Genomic DNA, 16,664 nt, shown 5'->3' with positions numbered 1-16,664 from the left:
GGCAAGTACAGTTGTTTGAGTAACATGAGTAAGCAAACCATCAGTAAGCAAAGTTATGAGTTCCACTTTCCTGGATGGCAAGACATTGTGGCCATCACACCAGGACAGTTAGAAAGCAATCTTCAGTTTTAGGTTCATATGTGATACACATCAGAAGTAGGCTCATACAGCATTGGGGGAGCATTTTCAGTGTAAACAAAAGTAGTCCCTAACAGATGAAACATGGGACATTTGATATATTAAAATACAAGAGCAAAAAAAATAGGACCATCTGAATGGTGGGTGGAAGCAAGAGGGGAACAAGAACCAAAGCAGGGATATCAACAGTGGAACCAATAAGCAAGGGATGGGGAAGCTGTGGCCCTCCAATGATGTTGGGCCTATTGCCCACATCATCCCTGACCACTGGCCATACTGATAGGGGCTAGTGGGAGTTAAGAGTTTAACAACATCTGGAGAGCCACAGGTTCCCTATCCCTGCTCTAAGCACACCTGGACAGCAGAAATGCCTCTGGACAGTATTCAAATGTGAGAACAGAAGACAGGGGTTACTCTCTATGCTCTCACAATGGTGAATGGGCAGCCAAGTGTGGGTGCCTCAGGATAAGTGATATAATTGCAAAGGAATTGGTATATTAAGCAGTGTTATAGAAATAAACAAGAACTTCCTGGGAAGTGACAACTTTCTGGCTGTATGAGATCCAAATTTCAACTAGAGCACCAGCTTTCTTCTAACAGAGACCATACAAATGCTTTCAATGACGTTCACAAGCAAGGATTGAATGCAATATTCTCCCCAGTTTTATGCCCCCAGGATCAAGTACTCTGAGTTGAACTACTCCATGTTAGACCATCATGAAACATGGAGGTTTATTTAGCAATCATGGCTAATGGCAGCTGATAGAGCCACCCTTTAATGTCCACAGAGACATGAAAAACTTCCTTACACCAGGTCAGGCCATCTGTCCACCCAGCTCAGTAGTGTCTACACTAAGTGGCAACAGATCTCTGGAGTTTCAGACCAAAGACCTTCTCAGTCTAACTGGAAATTCCAAGGATTGAACCTAAGACCTTCTGCTACCAAACAACAAGGTTGTAACTAGCCACTCAGAGTGAACCCACTGAAATCAATATGCTTACATTAGTCATGCCCATCAATTTCAATGAACCTATTCTGAACAGAAGCAATATTGGATATAACACACATTCTCTGAGCCCAGCTTTGGCTGGGGAGGGTGGGATATAAATAAAAAATTATTATTATTATTATATTTTTATATAAATAATTTTTATTACTTTTTTTAAACATATCATTTTCAACAGTAATTAAACATACTTTTACATCTTAATCAAATTTTTGACTTCCATCAATCCTGTCTGAAAATTTTCCAATCTAATCTCTCAGTATGCATTTCTTATCTTCCTTATTACATTTCAAACTCATAACCAATATCGCTATCATTTTCTACTTTGTAACACTTCGTATATTTCTCCTTACAAAACTTCTTGTAGTCCTACTAGCGTAATTTGTTGATTACAGTTGCTCTTCAAATAATTCATATACTTCTTCCAATCTTCTGTAAATCTCTGGTTCTGCAGATTTCGAATCCTTCCTGTCATTTTGTCCAATTCTGCATAGTCCATTAATTTCGTCTGCCATTCTTCTTTCGTCAGAATTTCTTCTTGTTTACATTTCTGGGCTAACAATACTCTTGCCGCAGTTGTTGCATATAAAAACAATTTAACATCTTGCCTATTAATGTCCTGACCTATAATACCAAGTAAAAATGCTTCTGGTTTTTTTAAGAATGTATATTTCAACATCTTTTTCATCTCATTATATATCATTTCCCAGAAGTTCTTTACTTTTTTACATTCCCACCACATATGATAAAATGTTCCTTCTTTTTCTTTACATTTCCAACATTTATTATTTGTCTTATACATTTTAGCTAATTTCACTGGTGTAATATACCATCTATACATCATTTTCATCATATTCTCTTTCAAAGCATTACAGGCTGTAAATTTTATCCTTTCATTCCACAACCTTTCCCATTCTTCAAGCTGTATATTATATCCAAAGTCTTTTGCCCAATGTATCATTACCGATTTCACTTCCTCATCTTTCAAATGCCATTCCAACAGTATTTTATACATTTTAGACATTGTTTTACATTCATTGTTTAATATTTCTATTTCAAATTTTGATTTTTTTATCATCAAATCCTTTTTCCTTTAAAGCCTCTTTATATATTTCATTGACTTGGCGATAGTGCAACCAATCATTTACATATTCTTTAACTTCTTCATATGATTTCATTTTCCATTTATTTCCTCCCCCCCCCAACAATTTCTCATAGGTAACCCAATTTTTACTCATATTTATCTTTTTCACACTCATAGATTCTAATGGAGATAACCACCATGGTGTTTTACATTCTAATAAGTTTTTATACCTGTCCCATACTTCATATAAAGATCTTCAAAATATGTGATTATCAAATCCTTTATGGATTTTTGTTTTATTATACCATAGATATGCGTGCCAACCAAATCTATTGTCATAACCTTCCAAATCCAACAAATCTGTATTTCTTAACAGCATATTATTATTCTTATAGCACTAAGTTAGGGCGCTTGCCTCCAGGAAAATCTTAAAGCAGGACCTGAAGGCAATTTCCTTTCCTGCTTCTCTTCATTAACTTGCATTAAGTAGCAATTCAGTAACTTGCATTAAGACTCTTAATCTGAAAACTGTATACAGTAGTATAGTAAGCCCGCATCTTACATAGGAGTTAGTTCCAGCGATCTCGCCTAAAGCCAAAATTGTAAATTGGGTTCAATGGCAGGCAGGATTGCCAAAGTCATTTTTCGCGGAACACCATGCCGTATTAAAAAACTTTTTTTGCCACGCATGTAAAGCTGAATGTGCACAAGTTAAATGTGCATAAGTTGTAGGTATACTATACTGCCACTGGGGACTGCCTGGTTGGCATTGATCCATAGCAGGGCCTTCTCTGTGGCAGTTCCCTATTTGTGGAATGCCCTCTCTGGTGAGGTGCTTCTGTCTCCCTTGTACTGTAGCTAACTTTCAGGAGGAGTTTAAAAAATGTGCAAAAATGGACTTCCGGTTTGGATCGCAAGCAGCAGGGAGCGCGGAGAAGCCGCTGAAGGGCTTTTCCGAGCTACACGGGGGCTTGGGGGCAACGCAAAGGCACTGCGACCCCCAAAATCTCAAGAGGGGTACTCTTGAGGGAAAAGCTAACCAGCAGCGTTGGAGTGGTTCCGTCGTTTTTTCGGGGTTTTTTTGAGAGACTCGGGAGTGACGGGACTGAGAAACGCGAACGGTAAGCTCTGCGGACCCCGTGTGGTGATGCCTCTAGCTCTCACTGGAAAGGCGACAAACCTCCGTAACTTTAAGAACAGAACCCTTAGTGTTTTGGGAACAATCTTGGGCTAAAAATATGGATTATACACTAAGTGAGCTCTGGATGTAAAAGGATTTAAATGAGGAGCCCGACCTGTTTTTTCGGAGTCAAAATGGCGCAGGATATAAAGTCGTAAGAGCGAAAAAGGAAATGACCAGGCACCCGCTGTAGAAACAGAAAAGTGAAAGTCCTCAGCAGCAATTAAGCGAGGCAAAGGAAACAAAAATAAAATAAAAGTAGCAGAAAGAAAAGATACTTAGAGACTTTGTATTTCCTTTGGGGAAAGCACTAAAGAATAAGGGGAAGAACTAAACAGAGTGGCTACAAAGGAAAAGAGCACGTTGAAGCCTTAAATCTTAAGACGGAAATATAAAGGAGAAGGGAGAGGAGGAAAAGACGGAATAAATTCAAAGGCTTCAAAGAGGCTAAGGCGCTCCACTCACTACTCTATCTGCTTCAAATTTTGGGCTTTTTATATCATATTTCGGGCAAGTAAATGTTTCTTTTTTTCCCAAACCTCAACTTTGGACTCTAACCTCCCCCCCCTTAAAAGAACTTGGATTTTTGATTTCCTCTTTACTTTACGAACTGAGCTTATAGGGTCCTACATATATTCCCAGTAGGACACTTACCTTCCTTTTTTTTTTCTCTTTTTTTTCGAGTGACCGGATTAATTTTTGGAATATTTTGAATGTTCAAAGATTTGGAACTTTCTGGATTTGAACTACTTATGAACTGAGTCAAAGAGGGGTGTGCTTAGAGGCATATACCCCCCCTTCCACTTGATGGACTGGATTTAATTTTGGACCCCTGGATTTTTTCCGCAACACAGCTTTATATTGGAATAACCCAGCAAGTGGCTGAAAAGCTTAGAACTTAGAACTTACTCTTCTTCGTGGACTGTTTTTGGACTGTATTGGAGCGTTGGAACTTTCTGCCTCCTTTTTTCTTTTTTCCTTTTTTCCTCTTTTCATCTTTTTTTTGGATATAGAAGGGACTCTACTGAGATAGATTACCAAATATTGTCTACCCTCCTTTGAATTGGATTAAGCTAACCAAGTGGCTGAAGATCGAACAAAAGAAAGAATAAACTGCCCTTACTTAAAACAAAAAGTTGGTTACAGGTTAAACTTTTGATTCTCCTGTCTTTTTATATTTTACATAAAGGCTCCCTTTAAGGCTGACATTTCTTTAAGGGCCTTATCATAGGGCCTTTACCCTTACATGTTTAATAAGTCTCAGACAAAATTGTTTTGATTAGGAGTTTATTTTGGATTTACCCACATTTAGAGTGTACGAAATGTATGGACTGTAAATGAATTAAGTAGGCATGGGATTTGAGAACATTTGGAATTACGGATTTTGATTTGGAAAACCTATAAATATAAAATATAAATAATATTTTGATGCAGTAGGATAAATTTAAAGGGACAGGGAATAATTTGATTGGTTAAACTTATAGAACTATTCCATATCTCTCTGCCTGATTGTAATTGGTAAAAACTTGGAATTAGATTGCTCAAGCGAATGCTGTTGTAATTATTTTCTTGATAACTAATTAAAACTTGTTAAGATTGTGCGCCCTCTAGGGGAGAGAATAAATATTACAAGAAATTTAATTTTATATATATATATATATATATATATATATATATATATATATATATATATATATATATAGGGGGGGAAGGGGAGAGAGTGGAAACGGAGAAAATGTCTGGGAAAAATGGAAAAAAGATAGGAGGAACACCATCAGAGAGGAAAGCATCTCGACAAGAAGAAATTAAAGATTTAGACATCCTATGGGTAAAAATAAAGGAGGAATTTAAATAGAATGAAATTCACATGGAGAAAAAGTTAGGAGAGATGCATGAGTTGATTGACAAGAAGATAGAGGGAGCAGTAGGGGAATTGTCAAGTAAAATAAAAGACTTAACGGTTTGATCAAAGATTTTAGAAGAATCGAACAAAAAAACACAAAAAGAGATGAAGGAACAAAGGAAGGAGACAGATAGGATAAAAGAGGAACTTGGAGAATTGAATAGGAACCAAGATCAAGTTTTGGATAATTTAGCAATGATGGAAATGAAACAAAAACAGTTAAATTTAAAGTTCAGAGGAGTAGGAGAAGAAACTAATGAGAACATCAAAGAAAAAATGATTAAAGAATTAGCGAAATGGTTAGAACTGAAGGAAGAAGAGATTGCATATACGATAGAAAATGCTTTTAGAATAAAAATAAGGTCTAAACAAGTAAAATCCAAAAAAGTCCCAGGAGACTGCTTAGTTATATTTAATTCGATAGAGATGAGAAATACAATCTTAAGAGAAAGCTATCAAAAGAAACTAATAACTGAAGGCAGACCAATTATTATCTTTAAAGAAATACCAACCAGACTCCTACGCAAAAGAGAGGGATGTAACAGTTAGTAAGCGTTCTAAAAAAGAACGGGATACAACACAGATGGGAATTCCCTGAAGGGATTTCCTTTTTCTATAAAGATAAAAGATTTAAGATCACTGAAAGCCAGGAAGTGGGTAAATTTCTACGTAGATATGAAAAAGATCTTGGGAAAGTGGAGGAGAGATATGGAGGGAGAAATGGTGATTTACAAGAGAGAAGAAGAAGAGAGAAGGGAGGAGAACAGGAGGATAAGGGAAGGGAAAGAGGAGAGGAGGAAGAAGAAGGAGAAGAGGGAGTAGTGGAAGAGGAAGTGGAAAAAGAGGAAGAGGAAACAGAAAACAAAACCACTCGGATATAAATTAATTATTTGGACATCGGGAAGTAAATATAACAACGAATCTGAAAATTTTGTCATGGAATGTGAATGGTGTGAATGAGAAAACCAAGAGGAATAAAATTGTGAATGTTTTGAAAAGAAAGAACCTTGATTTAATCTGTATGCAGGAGGCACATGTGACCAAAAAGCATAAACACATTTTGATAAATAAAAAACTGGGAGTTGAATTCATAAATTCCATTGCAGAAAAAAAAGAGGAGTAGTAACATATGTCAATGAAAAATGGGAACCTAAATTGATTTATAAAGATGATGAAGGAAGGATATTGGGGGTGCAAATTAATTTCCAGGGTGAAAAACTTAATGTGATAAATATATATGCCCCGAATTCGAACAAATTGGAATTCTTTAAGAAATTAGAGCAAGTATTATTAGAGTTAGAGTGTAACAGGACGATATTACTGGGAGACTTCAACGGAGTACCGGTACCAGAAATTGACAGACAAAGAGAAAAGAAAAAGCGTAATCAAGGGAAGCTGCCAAGATCCTTTAATAATTTAGAAGAAAATCTAGATTTAATAGACATCTGGAGACACAAACATCCAATACAGAAGCAATTCACCTTTTTCTCAGAAACACACAAAAGCTGGGGTAGAATTGACCAAATCTGGATCTCAAGAGAACTTACTTTAAGAACTTCAAAATGTGAAATCCAACCGAGAACTCTCTCTGATCATAATTCGATAATGTTGGAAATAAAAGGTGTATCACGGGGGGGGGGGTCAGATGGAGAATGAATGAATACCTATTGGAGAGTGAAGAAGTTATTGAAAAGGCTAAAGCCACTTTAAAAGACTATTTCGATTTGAACCTTAATACAGAATCAAGCATAGAGATAGTCTGGGATGCTAGCAAGGCAGTCTTAAGAGGCTTCTTTATCCAGCAAAATAGCTATAAGAGGAAATAAGGGAACAAAAGAAAGAAGAAATTCTCAGTCAACTAAGAGAATGTGAGAAAAAATTAATAACAAATCCGAAAGATGAACAAAACATACAAATAATAAAAATATTACAAACACAATATTCAATGCTGACAAATCAAGAAATCGAATGGAAAATTAAGTTAATGAAGCAAAAATATTTCGAATCAGCTAATAAAACAGGTAAACTACTAGCTTGGCAATTGCGAAGAAGGCAAAAACAAAATGTGATAAATAAGATAAAAATAGGGGAGCAATTGATAGAAGATCCAAAAGGAATAAAGGAAAATTTCCTCAAATTTTATGAGAAATTGTATAAAAAGGAAGACGAAGATTTAAACCAAATAGAAAAATATTTAGAAGACTGCAGCGGGAAGACCATAACAGAGGAAGAAAGACTTCAACTAAACAAACCTATAAAAATAGAAGAGATCCAGAATGCGATAAGAAAAATGAAACTAGGGAAGGCCCCGGGACCGGATGGACTGTCTGCAAAATACTACAAAGTATTAGAAAATCAACTAACGCCAGTGCTATGTGATATCATGAATAAAATATTAGGGGGAGGAAAGATACCAGAGTCATGGAAAGAGGCTCACATCACGATGATCCCTAAACCGGACACGGATAAATTAAACATCAAAAACTACAGGCCTATATCATTATTAAATAATGACTACAAAATCTTCGCAGAGGTAATGGCAAACAGACTTAAAAAGTGTTTAGTAAATCTAATTCATAAAGATCAAGCAGGTTTCCTCCCAAACAGGTTTCTTAAAGATAATGTAAGACATACTATAAACATCATTGAATATCTGGAGTGTAAGAATGAGATACCTGCGGCGCTGATTTTTATCGATGTGGAGAAGGCATTCGACAATGTCTCATGGTCGTCCTCTATTCCTATAGAGGGCGAATTCATGAAAGGAATAAAGGCAGTATATTCGAGTCAGTCTGCCAAATTGATCATAAATAACAACTTAACAAATCCATTTAGAATCGAAAAAGGAACAAGACAGGGCTGCCCTCTTTCCCCGCTTTTGTTCATCATAGTATTAGAGGTTATCGCGAGCAAAATAAGAGCAACACCAGAGATTCGAGGGATTAAAGTAGGAACGAAAGAATATAAATTAAAAGCTTACGCAGACGATTTGATGCTATCCCTAGAAGAGCCGCAAAAAAGTGTCAGCAAGGCGCTGGAAATATTAGAAGAATACGGCAAACTATCCGGTTTTAAACTGAATAAATTAAAGACAAAAATGATGACTAAGAATCTGGGAAAGGATGAAAGAGAAAAATTAGAGATACAGAATGGAATCAAGGTGGCTAAAAAAATAAAATATCTGGGAATTTGGCTAACTACAAAAAATATAAATTTAATTCAAGATAACTACTTGACAACATGGAAGGAAATTAAAAAAGATCTAGATATATGGAATAGAGTTAAACTTTCGTGGATGGGAAGGATGGCGGCAATAAAAATGAACGTACTCCCAAAAATGTTGTTCCTGTTCCAAAACATACCAGTGATCAAAGGCTCCAAAATGTTCAAGGATTGGCAGAAAACCCTTTCGAAGTTTATATGGCAAGGGAAAAGACCGAGAATCAGATTTAAATTGCTCACAGATCGAAAAGAAAGAGGGGGATTCTCGGTCCCAAATCTGAAACTATATTTCGAGGCCGCCTGCCTTTGCTGGATCAAAGAGTGGATAACTTTGGAAAATACTGACTTATTAGACCTAGAAGGGTTCAACAATAGGTTCGGCTGGCACGCCTACTTGTGGTTAAATAAAGAAAAGGTACATAAAGGGTTTTCAAGCCACATCATTAGAGGACCACTATATGAAGTTTGGGAGAAAAATAAAAAACTCCTAGAATGGAAAACACCCTGGTGGTTATCGCCAACGGATATTTTAATAACTAAGAAAACAAATATGGAAGGAGAAAGATTAACCTACGAAGACCTACTAATAAGATCAGAAAGCGGCTGGAAATTGAGAACATATGAGGATCTGAAAGAAAAATTAACAGGCTGGCTACAATATCATCAAATAAATGCAATGTGGATGGAAGATAAAAAAGTAGGGATGAGTGAAAAAAAATCCAAATTTCAGATAGAAATAATTGAAGGTAAAACCAAGTTATTATCCAAAATGTATGATATATTATTGGAAAGGGACACCAAAGATGAAGAAATAAAGGAGGTTATGACAAAATGGGCAATGGACTTGGGATATAATATAGAATACGAAAAATGGTCGAAATTATGGAACAATGGAATAAAATTTACGGCAAGTGTTACCCTTAGAGAAAATCTGGAGAAGATGATATATAGGTGGTACATCACACCAGCAAAATTAGGAAAAATGTACAAAACAGGAAATAAGGCCTGCTGGAAGTGTAAAATCAAAGAAGGCAATTTCTACCATATGTGGTGGACTTGCGAGGAAATGAAGAAATTTTGGGATTTGATTTATAATGAGTTAAAAAAAATATTTAAATATACTTTCCCTAAAAGACCAGAGGCCTTTTTACTAGGTATAATTGGGGATGAAATTAAAAAGGAAGATAAGATTTTATTCCAATATTCGACAGCAGCGGCCAGAATACTAATTGCACAAAATTGGAAAAGTACAAATATACCAACGGTTAGGGATTGGCAAACAAGATTATTTGCATATGTTGAATTAGCAAAAATGACGCAAAAAATTAGAAACCAAAAAAATACAAAGTTTATTAGTGATTGGAATAAATTTATGGTATACATTGAAGGAAACTATAGAAATCTAAAAACTATAGCAGGTCTGTTATAAAACTTACGATGCGCAAACCATCAATAATTATTAGCTGCAGAAAATGGAAAATTTCCTTTCATCAAGAAGCCCGAAATCGGGAGGGAAGGAGGTCAACAGGGGTGTAGAAGAAAGATCTAAATATCTAATTATATAAAGTTTTAAAGAATAAGATATAGAATTGTAACAGAGATTGTTGCTTTCTGGTGTTAGATGTGGATATTTTCTTTTCTTTTCTTCTTGTTCTCCCTTTTTCTTTTTGAAATTGTTGTCTTGTCTTTTGTGTTCTTTTTTGGTTTTCTTTTTTTCTTTTTCTTTCTTTCTTTCTTTGATGTTGTAACTGAAACTCAATAAAAAGAATTTTTAAAAAAATGTGCAAAAATGCCTATGGCTGAATGATGTTATTCATAGCAACCCAAACATCACTAGTTCAGAGAATATTTTTAACCGTTTTTATAACTTTTAATTGATGTGTCTGTCACCATGGACTCCTTGAAAGGAAGGGAATGATATCTGCCTTTTAACTTACCATGGTTTTCAATTATCTTTTCAATGCTTTTAAACAGTCATTTAAAATGTTTTAACTGATAATAATATTGCCTCATTCATTTTACTACAAACAAATCTTATGAAATGAGCAGGATATAAATGGAGCAGCAAAAACATAACTTCCATGACTAGTGATCTCCCCTCACCTTTCAGCCAACAAACACATGCACACTTTATCCCCACAACAACACTGTGAGGTAGGCTAAAAGAGAACGACTGGCCAAAGGACACCCAATTGAGCGGCTACGGCTGAGTGAGGATTTGAACGCAGATTTTCCCCGGTCCAATGCTCCTAAATAACAACTACCACAATCTCAATGACGACTGCCCCACTCCGCTCTCTCAAGGGTGCCCTTTAAAGCCGTGCAGGTGCAGAGGGTGGGAGGAAGCCCGGGAAGGGAAACGAAGCCCTTACAAGGGCGCCACGCTGAGGGAGGAGGCCACGTACCTGCGGAGGGGAGGAGCAGATGTCATCGCTCTCCATGGCCGGGTCTCCACAGGCAGCCAAGGCAGCCTCCGGGGAGGGGAGAATGGAAAGGTGGGGGGTAAGGGGAGGAGGTGCTAACGGTTCTTTTCCCTGAGGAGAGAACCCTGCAGGCGGGGGTGGTGTCAAGGGGCAAAGTTCACAGGGGAGGTCAGGAGGGGTTACTTCCGTTTGGTGGTTTTAACGTCATTTCCGTCTAGAAGGTTTCATACTACAGTTACCTTTCCCAAGCTTGTGCACTCTCTGACTTTTTTTGGACTACATTTCCCATCAGCCCAAGTAGAGCAGTCACATTGGCCAATCAAAATGGCGATCATCCTTAAGGTTATAATCCTTGTGCGTCCCCTCCCTCCTAGAAACCTCCAGACCGAGACCCTTTTAAGTAAATTTTGACTCTGATTGGTCCCGAGCCTCCCCTCCAATAATCTGTCAGAGAATTGGACCTCCCCTCCAATCCTCTAATTGGTGAAATGAAAATATGGAAGACAGCGATTGGCTATGTGCTTATTAGCCAATGAGAACAAGCGGCATTGTGTGCCTGAGAGAAGGGGGAGTAGTGCTGTGAGGTAAAGTAGGCCAGAGATCAACGAGGCTCAGGTCCTTTCATTTCTCCTTAGCAAGCACCCGCCTATCTATTCATGGGGCTGTTGAGCAAAGTGACGCGGGGCCTGGTGCGTGGCACAGACCGCACGGCCGCCTGGATGAGCAAGCGGGGCCCGCACAGTTTCTACAAGAGCTGCGGTGCACACCCCTTGGGCTACCTAACATGCAGCCAGAAGTTTAAGCTGGTGCCAGAGAAGGTGCCATGCCTGGTGGTGCCGGACCTGAGCGGCTTCAAGCTGAGGCCTTACGTTTCCTACCGGGCCCCCGCCAGCAGTGAGCAGCCCCTCACGGCCTGCGCCCTCTTCCAACAGATGGTCGTCTCCAAGTTTGAGAAGGACGTCAAGGCCTGTACCTTCAGCCTGCAGCAGCTGGAGAAGTATGGCTTCGAGCCGACCCAGGAAGGCAAACTCTTTCAGCTCTTCCCCAAGAACTTTGTGCGCTAGGATGGCGTTGCAAGTGGAAGGAAAGCTGGTGTGACTTCCACACATTTATTAAGCAACAAAAAAATTAAGAAAAGTTTTTAAAAAACACGAAATATTCACTCTTCGCAAAACATTTCAGCTCTTAAAAGGAACAAGACGCCAAAGGATTGGAACTAAGTGGAAACTCTGGGGTATCTTCAAGAAGTTCCTGCTTTCTTTTCATTGATGCTTGAGTCATCTCAGAGGGCTGGGTGAGCAAGCAAGGAATGTAGAAAGCCAGAGGAGCACCGCAATTTTGCCAGCTGCTGTGTTGTAAAACTATAATGGATATGTCAGGGAACTGCCATCGGAGCCAGAGGCGGAGGGAAGGCTCCAGAGGGATGCCGGAGAGGGTCCCAGTAGGGAGAGAGGCAGCCCATCTGCTGGGGAAGGAAATCAGTGTAGCACCAGTGGAGAAGGGGGGCAGAAGGGGGAATCGGCGAGGGGGCTCCAGGACTCCTCGCTGGAGACCAGCAGGGAGAGCACGGGTCCTCCACTGCCCACACCCTCCCTGCGCAGAAGAGTTCCGCGCAGGGAGAGTAGGAGGAGACTAGGCGTCAAAGAACTTCTTTGCTGGAAGAAGTTCAAGAAACGCCCACTGACGGATTCTGCCAGCGATTGAGGCAGCCACGGGAGAGAGGCTGTCCAGACAGAAAGTGTTCACCCAGGTAACCTAGCCAGGAGTGGCGACAACTTACGCACGAGCAACCCCTAGAACCATTACAGGATACACCACACATGTCAGGGAATTGGAGGCAGAGAAGGGGGAGAGAATGGGGACTTACAGAGTTAAGCCTCCGTTACTTAGCAGCTGTACTTCCTTGGACGAGGAGGGTGACAAAGGACTGTCAGGAAGCAATGAATCAGAGAGGGGGGAGCCACTTCCGGGGCCCAGCCACTCTCGTAACAGAGGAAGGAAGGGGGTTGGGTTCAGGAAGTGGATATGCTGGAAGAAATCGAAAGCTGATTCAGTCTCTGCAACTGACTCACCATGATGCAGGCTGACTCTCAGAGCTCTTTGTAAATAGCAAGAAGAAACCAATAAATCTTGTAAATATGGCTGGATTCCCGGACTCTTATCTCTGCTAGCACTCACCAGTCATCCCTGACAGCTTGCAGAGACTCATATGCCGGGTGCTAGTAGGAGAGAGCAGATAAGAGCAATGGAGAAGCAACTGGCTGATTTACAGCAACGCAACGCCGGTCTGGAGGCTCGGGCAGAGGAACTGCGTGTCAGATTGGAGGAGAGTCGAGTGCATCAAAGAGAAGCGAGAGGGGACCTGCTGGGAAGAAAAATGCCTACGCTGGTGGGTAAATTTAATGGGGATCCTCAGGAATATTTGGGATTTAAAACGGAGATGAAGATGTCAGTATATGGAAACATCACTGCTGCAGACAGCCAGATTGTTGACATCACATGATGCGGCTATCTGTGGGAAAGAAGAATTTCCCAGGACGTTCACAGGCTGGATAAGTCTTTGTGAAGAGTGTAACTTGAAACCTTCCGACTGCGCATGTTCAGGAAGTTTGTCAGACTTGCTGGAAGAACTGAACTGAAAGGACGTGTTTTTCTCTAGTGCTGTAATGTCAGAAATAAACATCATGTAAATAGATTTCTGACTTATTTTCTTTCCCCTGTGAAAGCAGGAGAGAGGGGTTGTGCATTTTACCCACTCTTGGGAAAATGTTGCCTATCAAAATCTCCCAGGTCTGTCTGGATGTCAGCCAGAGGAGGTTACCGGTAAGCAAGCTCCGAGGACAGTGAGAGGGGCCAGCCTCTGTGGAGGCGGCTTGCAAACCAACAAGTGGTAGCAGAGCCCGGTGGTTGCAACAAGACGGCTGAGCACCAGGTGGGAGACGGTTTTTTTGCTGATAAGCAGCAATCCACGGACCTCTGCGATGCTGATTTATGGCTGGATGGTGAACGCGAATTGAAAAGTCTTCGGTTCCCTGAGAAAAAAAGCTCCTGTTTTGGATAAAACAGAGCGGAGAGAAGCCAAATACTTCGCATTCCAGAGCTGATAAGAAGTTCCATTGCTAAACGACAAGACGTGAGTACTTTTTGAGCTAAATTTATGAGCTGGTTAGCTTAAAGAGAAAAGAGAGAAAAGAAGCTTCAGAAACTAAAGCAAGGCTGGGTGTTTTTCAGCGACGCTTGTTGTAAACAAACTGTTGGAAAAGGGACTTTCCAAGCTGATAGCTGTTGGATTGCAGCGAAGGCTTATTGTTTACAGACTCTGTGGAAGGGAAAATTCCAGGCAGCTGGGTTGACTGCCAGGTGCAAGCAGCTTGTAAACAGCCCAATAGACTTTTGGATTTTCCAGCTTGTAGCTGAAGCTGCAGTTTGGATTAAAGATGGCTCTGTTCTCTCAGAAACTGAATAGCCAAAACTGGCTAGAATGGTCATTTGCAATGGAATTCTTGCTGGTGGGAGAGCAATTATGGGACTTAGTCCAAACTCCACAGCCTGTTGCTGTACAAGCACAGGGGAAGAAGGCTGCAATTCAAAATAAATTGAAGCAGCGTGTCCTGAGAATTTTGGCGGAAAATGTGGACGCTCATCTTGCACCAGTCCTAAAGGGTGCACAAGAACCAAGGGTCGCTTGGGAGTCACTCCGCAAAGCTTGTGAAGCTGGGGTGGGAAGCAAGGACTGAGAGTCGGTAGCGCCAAAGGGGGAGAGCCAAGATGAAGCTAGCCAAATTCTTGAGAGCTCATCGAAAGCTGGGAGGAGCTTTGAGCCACAACAGGGAAGTGAAGGGACTGTTGCTGCTGATGCTGTTGCTGTTGATGATCCTAGCATTGCTGCAATGGCTGTTGCTGATGGGGGGAGTGAACCTCAGAAATCAAGCACCCCCACTACAATTGCTACAGAGGAGAAAGCTGTAGCTCAGAACGCTGTTCGTCAGGAGACACCACGTCAGGAGAAAGGAGCTAGAGGGAGCTCTGTAAAGCCTGAGGCGTCAAGCAAAGGTCGTACCCAGTCCCAGGCAAAACCAGATATGGCTTTGATGTCACTAAAGGCCACATCATCCGTGGAGAACTCATTTATTGTAGACACAGGATGCACGCAACACATGACGTCACGCCGAGAACTGTTTTCTATGTTTGAGAAGCAAAGCTTCACTGTGAAACTGGCCAATGGTCAGGAAATGGAAGCAACCGGGATCGGAACTGTGTATCTAGAAAGCCTGAACTTGACTATAAACAATGTTTATTTTGTTCCTGATTTAAAGTACAATCTGTTGAGTGTATCTCAAATCAGTAAGAAGAAACTGGTGTTATCGTATGATGAGGAAAGCTGCAAAATCTACAAAGATGGAGAGCTGTATCTTTCTGCAAGAGAGAAAGACGGACTATATCTGTTGACATTTGATGAAAGTGATTATAAAATGTGTACAGCATGTGAATCTAAAATGCTTTCTCTTGCAGGTATCTTGAAAGAAGACACGAGAGGAAAGGCAACAAAGATTAACAGTGTTTTTCAGTGAGTGTATGCTGATGTGATTGGTCCTTTAGCACCATCTAGAGGCAATGCAAAATACTATCTTGTATTTGTTGATCATTTTTCTCATTATGTGTGGATTTACATTTTGCAGAGTCCCAGAGAAACCTTAGAAAGGTTTAAGGAGTTTTGTGATAAGGTTAAGAATGTTCATGATGCTAAAATTGATTTTCTTTTCACAGATGAAAAGCCAATTTTTCTTTCACAGGATTTTCAGGATTTCCTTGAGAAGCAAGGGATAAAGCACAAGGTTGCTGTTTCAGAGGCTGCATGGAACAAAACTGTCTGTGTAAAAGTGAACAGAGAGTTGCAAAATGGCATGAAGGCACAATTGCTGAATTCACACTTGCCACATGAGTATTGGGCTGAATCTTTATCATGTTTTTGTTACACTTGGGTGAGAAAGGTTTCAAAAGGTATGGAATGTTCTCCTTTTGAGAGGCTGTTCCACAGAAAACCTTCTCTAGCACATTTTAAGGTTTTTGGATCTCAAATCCGAACTGAAACTCCAGATGGGGTGAAGAATGCCAGAGGCATTTTTGTGGCTTATGAAAAGGGTCTCTACAGAGTAATTTTGTCTGAATCTGGTCAGGTGATTCTCACAAAATTTCTAGAGAGTGCTCCTGGACAGGAGAGAGTAATTTTTCACACATTTCCCATTGCTGATGATTCAGATGATGAATTTGATTATTCTGATTATAGTGGTACTGAAAGTGACACAGAAAGCTCAGAGAGTTCTGTTGACACAGTCATTGAGAAAGGTTCACACACAAAAGCTAGATCTTCACAAGTTAAGGATGAACCACTGTTTACTATTGGAACTGGTTCTCCGAAAAGTCCTGAGACTGAACCAGTCAGCAAAGAGGATCAGCACCTCATACGCAGGTCTGAGAGAATAACAAAGGGCGTACCACCAAAGAGGTATTCTCAAGAGTTTGCTAGTTCAGCTGTTGCATGTATTACTATTGTTGACAACTCAAGCCAGGTTAAGGGTATGTCTAAGTCAGAGACAAAGACACAACAGCGAGTTGCTAAGCATAACACAACATTCCCTAACCAAGGTAATGCAGATGCACTCATTCCTTGGAAAACAGACAACCAGAGAGGTACATTGGTGAAACC

At 40.0% G+C, this 16,664-nt stretch overlaps 3 protein-coding genes across 4 annotated transcripts in view; 1 reads left to right on the top strand and 2 right to left on the bottom strand.

Moving 5' to 3' along the window:
• LOC310753858 (patatin-like phospholipase domain-containing protein 7) overlaps positions 1-11,072 on the bottom strand; it is a 30,343-nt gene extending 19,271 nt beyond the window's left edge. For both annotated transcript variants that reach the window (XM_083595222.1, XM_083595223.1), the window contains exon 1: positions 10,940-11,072. In XM_083595222.1, coding sequence (XP_083451348.1) covers positions 10,940-10,975 — 36 coding nt within the window. In that variant the 5' untranslated portion in view covers positions 10,976-11,072. The remainder of the gene's footprint in view (positions 1-10,939) is intronic.
• LOC310753859 (ubiquitin-conjugating enzyme E2 A) overlaps positions 1-16,664 on the bottom strand; it is a 416,921-nt gene that overhangs the window by 323,543 nt on the left and 76,714 nt on the right. The gene's annotated exons all lie outside the window — the stretch shown is intronic.
• Positions 11,203-12,072, top strand: LOC310753807 (large ribosomal subunit protein mL41-like). The gene has a single exon (XM_083595145.1). It carries the CDS (start codon positions 11,614-11,616, stop codon positions 12,019-12,021), a length of 408 nt encoding a protein of 135 aa, XP_083451271.1. The 5' UTR covers positions 11,203-11,613; the 3' UTR covers positions 12,022-12,072.

The sequence above is a fragment of the Podarcis filfolensis genome, assembly GCF_964270895.1.
Source record: "Podarcis filfolensis genome assembly, chromosome: W".
Lineage (NCBI taxonomy): Eukaryota > Metazoa > Chordata > Lepidosauria > Squamata > Lacertidae > Podarcis > Podarcis filfolensis.
The sequence above is the reverse complement of the archived record's forward strand: the minus strand, read 5'-3'. Positions and strand labels throughout refer to the sequence as shown.

What these genes read in the sequence shown, in the direction of transcription:
- LOC310753807 (XM_083595145.1), top strand. Translation starts at nt 11,614, where the DNA reads ATGGGGCTGTTGAGCAAAGTGACGCGGGGCCTGGTGCGTGGCACAGAC.